General features: G+C 38.1%; 1 protein-coding gene across 1 annotated transcript in view; it reads right to left on the minus strand.

The window, feature by feature from the left end:
• Positions 1-4,338: 4,338 nt before the first annotated feature.
• The window catches only part of SPATA16 (spermatogenesis associated 16), a 398,638-nt gene continuing 395,056 nt past the window's right edge, over positions 4,339-7,920 (minus strand). The window contains exon 10 of the mRNA XM_006861849.1: positions 4,339-4,461. Coding sequence (XP_006861911.1) covers positions 4,339-4,461 — 123 coding nt within the window. The remainder of the gene's footprint in view (positions 4,462-7,920) is intronic.

The following is a 7,920-nucleotide window of genomic DNA, read 5'->3' on the forward strand; positions in this document are numbered from 1 at the left end:
AAAGATTTACAACCTCAGAAACCCTATACAGGGTCACTATGAATCAGACCCAACTCCATGGCACATAACCACCACCACCATATAAAGGGTAGAGTCCTGGTGTGGAGCTGCGCATTAATGTGCTAGACTGCAAAGTCGCTTTCAACTGCAAATTCTATGGTTTAATCTCACCAGTCACTACTCAGAAACCCTATACAGGATTTCTATAAGTTGAAACCAACTCGATGGCACTGAACACCACCAAACAACAATATAAAGGGTGTATCAGTTACATTGCACTATTATTAAAATTTTTCAATGGGCTTGAAAAATTAGAAAATAAAAACCAAGAAAAACAAAACACTAAAATACTGTGAAGAATGATCAAGAGTGATTAAGTGGCTTTAAGGCAGTTGCAGAACAGAAAAACACGTATTATTCATGAAGTCATGGATAACGCACAGGATTCCTCTTTTAGGGGTGGGACTCTTGCTTGAACAATTTTTTCCAGAAGAATAGCCAATGGTAACCACATGGGCACGTTTTATAGAATTAATCACCCTAATGTAGACAAGTTGGGAAGAATCTGTTTAGATACTTTGAGAGACAAGTTGCTACCAGCACTAGAGACACACATGGCTCTGTTTTCCATCCAGGCTTTGTGAAGTCCTCTCATCCAGATGCATCAGCACTTGCTGCATGGACACAGTGAGCAGGGAAGCCAAAGCAAGTCCAAGTTATGGAAGCATTTTAAGAATGAATCTGATTAGCCAGTGTATATCACTTCTATTGTGCCATTTAAATTGCACATAACACATTATAAAATGTTATAGAATAAAATCCCAGGTATCTTCAAGAACATGACAGAAAAGGAACAATTATGTTAATACTCAATTCTCAGTCTTAATAGTTGTAATAACCTTCCACAACACATTCAGGTGGACTTTCAATTTTTTTTTTCTATTTTAGGTTTCATAAACCTCTACAGGATTAATCATATTAGGAAACCCTTTGGGGATCAAAAGTGTGACTATATGAGGAGGCTTCAAAAAGTTTGTGGAAAAATTCCATTATTATAGAGACCCCTTTATTATATATTATATTATATATTTCCATGAAATTTTTGAAGTCCCTCACATTATCTGTCTCAGTGCCAAGTTTATGCTGAATGTACAAGAAAGTATGTTCTAATATAATATAGGAGAACTTCTCAAACGTTAACTTCTCAAACGTATGCAAATCACACAGGAATCATGGGAAAATGAACATCTTGATTCAGTAGTTCAGGGTGAAGCTTTAAATTCTGTATTTCTCAAAAAATTACAGGTAAGGTTGAAGCTTCTTGTCCACAGACCACGTCTGGAATAACAAGCAGAGACAGAATAAACCTTTAGAATCAAGCAAGGTGTTCCCGTTAGACCTTAGTGTCCTCCCTTGTAAAATGGAAATTATTCATACATGATGAGGCTCTTCTGAAGTTGAAATGAAATAAGCATTCTAGTTATACTTTGCAGACTTTGATTTCTCTTGTTGTTAGTGCTGGCGAGTCGGTTCTGACCCATAGCGACCCTGTACAGGGCTTCCAAGGAACAGCTGGCAAGCTTGAACTGCCAACTTTTGGCTCAAATCGACTTTGCAGTCCAGCGCATTAACCCACAGTGGCACACCAGGACTCTATTTGTTTTTACAGTTTTGTTTTTGCTATTAACATATTGTTTTACAAATCCTTCCTGCAGATATTTTAAAAGCAAACAAGGGATGGGAGCACAGTTGCAGTAACTTATACTGCATTATTGCTACTTAGGGCTCTTGACATTAATGTTGAAACTTTGAGCAAAATTAGTTCCTATAGACATTGCTGTACCTTCCAGTGGGGTCCTCATGTGGTGCTGAAGGATAAGCACGGTGGAATCAGCTGTAGGGTTAGTGGTTCAAACCCAATAGCCACTTCTCAGAAACCCTATAGAGGGTCACTATGAGTAGGAATCAACTAAGTGCCACTTAACACCAACAACATGGTTTTTAGTAAGAATTAAAGATTTGACAGGTAGCTGAAGAGCTATGAATGTTGATTAATTCTTTCTTTCCTGGAAAAAAAAAATTCTTTTGAAAGTTTTTGAGTGTCCAATTATAAAAACCATGTGGGGACCATGTCTGACTTCCTCTAGCTTCACAGGGGAAAAAACAATCAAACTCAAAATCAGCCGCAGGATGAAACAGAGGTCTGACATGCTTCCACACTACAACCTTCTTTACCCTATTCTAACACTAACCATTCCTCCCACATCACTCTCTGCTTCACATCTGGGTTCGATGATCCATTGCAGTGGTCACACAGAACTCATAATAATACTCACAATTATGGGGTTTCTTTGGAAAGTGAACAGGGTACAATTCACTCTTGTCTTCAGCCTCTCAGTTATGTGTCCCCTTGTCCTCTGCTTCTCTAGGGCAACTGATACAAAGTTCTTTTAACCAGGCTGTGAATGTCCAAAAGGCACATTCTGCAAGCCATCTCCTGCCTGTAGGCACTCAGCTTTACTCAGTCCATAGGCCTAGAGCTAGAAGTTTTTCTGTCTTTCCATGCCACACTTTCTGCTGTTGTCTCTGCTGTCATGTCTTGCCATCTCCTCTTCCTGTCTCATGCTCCACTCATGCTTTTCCTTCTTGATAGTCCTGGGATCTTCTATCTCTTTTTTCTGAGATGTCTCCTTTTAAACATAGCTGGAGGGCAAAACTAACCAATCCCAGCCTTAGAGTCCTGCATATCTTATTTGCATAATTCCACCCAATCACTTGGTGGGAATTAAGAAGACTTTGGATAGAAAAGCCATATCAAGTAAATTCAAGGCACCACACCAATCTTTATCATTTTTCTATTTTAGGAGAAAATATCCTATAATCAAATGGAAATTATAGAGACCCCTTTATTAAACTTTAAGCAGGAAAAGATAAAAACAAATTACCTGGGTAAGGGAAACCATTAGCATGAGTTATCTAAAGGATTCACAGCCATGGGTTTAAATATAGACAATAAAAAACAAAGGAAATCAGCACAAAATCATATTGATGGCAGATTAATTCGCCACTGTCACAGGTAGTACCATGGTTGGGATATGTACACAATTTCAGGCTAGAACCATTAACAGGATTGGTTTTAGGGCTCTAACCATAACCATACATTCCTGAGTAATATATACCACTGGAAAACAACAACAACAACAAACAAAAAACATTAAGTCAACCCTTCTATATATATGATCATCAGGGTGGGGAAACTTTTTTCTGCCAAAATTTTTAACATTATTCTCAGGCTGTAAAAAATTATTAAATTAAAAATTAGTCTGTTATATTTGGTTAAGCATTTAATTAACTCACCATTAATATATTAGATGTGTTAGCTGGAATTGTGGTTGCCTTGGCAGGGCCAGACCAAATGATTTTGCAGGAGTCCTGGTGTGGTGATGTAGGATGAGCACTCAACCTCAAGGTTGATTTGACCTGAAAGGCTGACAGTTCAAATTCACCATCTACTCAGAAACTCCATACAGGGTTGCTATGAGTCAGAACCAACTCCAAGCACTTAACAACAACAACATACAACCCGAGAGCTGGACGTTCCCCACTCCTGAAAGTGTAAATTTTTACAGGAACAGACAAGACAACCTTATCTTTCTCCTGTAGTCTGGAACTGGTGGTTTGGAACCTCTGACCTTGTGATGAGCAGTGCTTATCCTATAGTGCCACCAGGGCATAAAAATCCTTTTTTGGAAAAATACCTTTGTTGGAAAATTAACTCTGAAGTTGAAATTCAAAGCCGATAAGCTTCATTTCCTAGAAATGCTATTTTAAATATGTTTTTTAAAAAATAAGTGACAAGAAATTCCTAGACAATAGTGAAGGGTAATAACAACAAAGTAGTCAGATGGGAGACTGAGTCTCACACATTTGGGTAAACTCAAGTGTACATAGAAAGATACAAACATGGATATAATGTTTTGCATTATTCTTATGAGTAATAAACTGTTTTCAGTTTGTATTTATATCATCTTTCCATATCAGTAGTATGGTATGTGAATATACTGACTATACTATAAGCATACTTAGATCAGGAATATCTTAGGTAACTTTGAAAGAACAAGACAAATTTGAATAAGAGTCAAGACAAAGTTGCTGAGAACATTTATTGCGGCCAGCTGCGACTAATGAAGTGTAACCTATCTTGGCTAAGGTTGCGTTCAGAAGAGCCACTTCACTCATTTGGTGATCTAGTTTTGTTATATGGCTGTCAGTCTGTCTGGGTGGGTGTCCTTGTCTCTTTCTCTGGACATCTTGGAGGTGGTTCCTGTTTCCCAGTGACTAGCTTTGCTGTAGAGTTTGAAGACGCTTCATTTTTGTTTTTTGCCTTCGAGCAGTTCTCAGTTTTTTAGTTTTTAGGAAACTATCCTCTAATTGGTATAGAAAATCCTCAATTCTCCCAACCTAGAAGAAATAAAAACATATTCAACAAGATTTGCTGTTGTTTTCCTGGGTTTTGCATACTTAGGAAAATCACGAAGTACTTAAAAATAAATGGCACATATAGATCCATTTTAGAACAGAACTAGCAGAGATAGAAATGATTAAACATAAATTTCTCCTTCTGTTGCCATTTCAGATTTTCCTATTTTATGTACATGAGACAGACATGTAGGTGTTTGCCTTCCCGTTCAGTTCTATGGAGTAGAAATAGGAATGGGAATGGGGATTTATCATCATTGTGCTGTCTTTAATGTTCAGTGAAAACCATGATAAAGGCAAAGCATGGTGACAAGTTAATGCACAGCAAGCTCTTTTCCTACCTCCTTTGTCAAAAAGAACAGAGAAAGCAAACAAACCCACCCTCCTCAAATCCTGAGATTCTAGCATTTGCATGCTCTTAACAACAACAGCAACAACCAATATGGGATAAAAATGAATATTCTACATTGTCATAGCAAGAACCATTTATCTATTGCATTAAAAGGAAATTTGAATAAATACATTTTCTTTAAAAAATGCCATGCTCCAGGGAATAAGGCAAAATAATCATATACAAAACAATAATTCTTTAACAAACTATTTGTCTTTCTCCAAAGGAAACAAAAATATTCAATGATGATTGTATGTATTATACTGTTTATTAGAAAGAACGATGGAAAAAATTTACATATATGCTGAGTTGGGTCCTCACAGAAGTCTGTATATGTAATAATACATACTTAACCTCAATTCCTAGATCCTGCATATTATATTAGCCTAATGTCACTCCCCAAAGATCCCCTTGTCATAAAGTTAGGTCAAAGCTAGAACACTTACTATTCAAGGTACGTAGGTATCATCTACTTAAGATAAAAGCACTTACAACTTCAATTTTCCAATTTTGAATTTCACATCTAAATCACTTGATTTATCATTCAGAGCAATAACCCAAAGATAATTTCGATTGTCAAAAAGAGAATACTAAGTGCTAGCACTCATCCATATGTTATGCTTAGGTCTTATTATATTGGGTAATGTAAACAGTCCATCAGTTTTCTTAAGAAAACAAGATAACTTATTTATGTGGGGCAATTATTTGTGAAAACCTTTTACAAACAACTTCAGATAAATTTATCCAAAAGTACATTGTCGTTCATGATATTTGATTAGTTGCAAAATCATCCAAATAATTTGACAGAATATTTTCAGATCCTGTCATGAAGTCAATGCATTCTTCTATGCATTTATTCTATCTAATTTATACAAAACCACAAAGAAAAAGAAAAAAGAAAGAGAAAGAACATTGAGCATAATCAAAACAAACAAAATGGATGACACTTTACTGTTACATTAATGGTTAAGTTGATGACTCCCTTGTGTCATTTGCACCAAAAATATATCATTTAGATCAAAGCATTTTACAATTAGAATGTGTGCAATTAACCCAAATACAATTTTTAATTACTACCCTAATCAGCAAAAAAAGCTTCCTTCAATGAGATAAAAAAAAAAAATGTTTTAAAATAACCATTAGGTGGCTAATGTGCCGTTTTTGTTTTCTTTTTTAATTGTTTATTAAAAGTAGTGTTGTCAAACTGGGTTGTCATTCATTAAAAAAGATAGAGAATAAATCCAAGATGTGTCATTGGAAGAGTATTGTTGAATTAGTGGATGACTAGAACATATATTGGCCCTGGTGTGCCACTGTGGGTTAATGCACGGACTGCAAGGTCAGTTTGAATTACAAGATGGATGGTTCAAGCTCACCAACTGCTCCTCAGAAACCCTATACAGGGTCACTATGAGTTGGAACTGACTTGATGGCACTCAACAACAACAACAACAACAACAGAATATATACTATGTTTCACCTGGCTTATAAAGGAAAGTCAAAAGTATTGCTACTAGTGTACATCATTCACAGTTCTATTAAAACAAAACATGTTTAAATGTCCCTGCTATCAATCAATGGTTGTAGACAAGTTCTCTGAATAATATACGTCTTAGTCTCCTTGTGATGCTTTCCAAAAAAAAGGTCTAGGAGAGGAGGCAATATGACGGACACTACAACAAAGAGGGAGTCCTGGTGTGGCACCGTGGGTTAATGCGTCAGACTGCAAAGTCATTTGAACTGAAAGGTCAACAGTTCAAGGTCACCAGCTGCTCCTTGGAAACCCTATACAAGGTCACTATGGGTTGGAATAGACTCGACGGCACTTAACAACAACAACAATACAACAAAGATATAGAAAACTATATGAAATAGATGCAGATGATAATACTGAAGCCTTGAACTTCAAATGAAGGGATAGAGAAGTGGATGAATGCTTACTGGAAGAGCTGAACAGATGCAGAACTAAAGGAGACAGACTGGTGACCTGTGCCAGCTGACCAGATGCAGAATGCCCATTTTAAGCTGTTTTGAGCAGCTTAAGAGACAAGAAAACATATTGGCATGAGAAATATACCGGTGGCTTGCAGAGTTAAAGATACTAATTTTTTTCCTGGTTCTCACATTCCCCTGGTGACCAGAGGCAAGGCTGGCTCCCACCTGTACATACCTCCAAGGAAGCTCCTGTTCTCTTAGTGGCTGGAGCCATAGGGAGGTGAGCACCACAGTTGTAAGCCCCATTAAAGGAGGCGGAAGCTGTCTACATTAACCCTGTTCGAGTGGACTCTGCTCCAAATCTGGAGGCCAACCCTAGTCAGCTCTGGACTAGTCCTTACTAGAAGGAGCTGAACAGACATGCAGATATTGGGCTGGGGGTGGGGCAAATAAAATGATTTGTGCTGGCTGACCAGGTGTGGAGTGTCCACCTTGAACTTTTGTGGGTGACTTTGAAGGCAAGAGGACAGTAGGTGGTGAAGAGGCATACCACTCATTAGCAAGAGAAATGTATGAAATTTTTTCTTGTATCACACATTATCGTGGTGAGCAGAGGTGTGACTGGCCCCACTCATGTACACTTCCAGGAAAACTCTTGCTATCTGGGAGGTTGGAACCATATCTAAAGGAGTGAGGAACTAGCAGTACCAATTTCTGCACCTAGAATCAGGTGTGGCCTACTCAAGATCTGAAGACCTGGTTCTGGCCAGCCCTGGGCTAGCAGGATCTCTCACAGTTGGCTGCTCTCTGGGATGCAAACACTCTGATGCCCTGGCTCTTTTGTGGTTTTCATGAACTACCTCCAGATTGGGTGCCCAGAACAGACAACAACTACCCCTACAGAAACTCTATCTAGGGTGGAGTGTTACCATTTCATTCCTTACCCACCCACCATGTGAGGTGCTTGATTGGCAGGAGTTCCCAGTATTTTCTCCTGTCTGTGTCTGGCACCTGACCTGATGTTTTCCTTTGTTTTTGTTGGTTTATTCTTTCATTCTCTCTGCTTTCCTTTTTTCCTTCCCGCTCCCACCCCGCTTCTTTCCCAATGGCTGCTA

The sequence above is a fragment of the Chrysochloris asiatica genome, unplaced genomic scaffold, assembly GCF_000296735.1.
Source record: "Chrysochloris asiatica unplaced genomic scaffold, ChrAsi1.0 scaffold00043, whole genome shotgun sequence".
NCBI lineage: Eukaryota > Metazoa > Chordata > Mammalia > Afrosoricida > Chrysochloridae > Chrysochloris > Chrysochloris asiatica.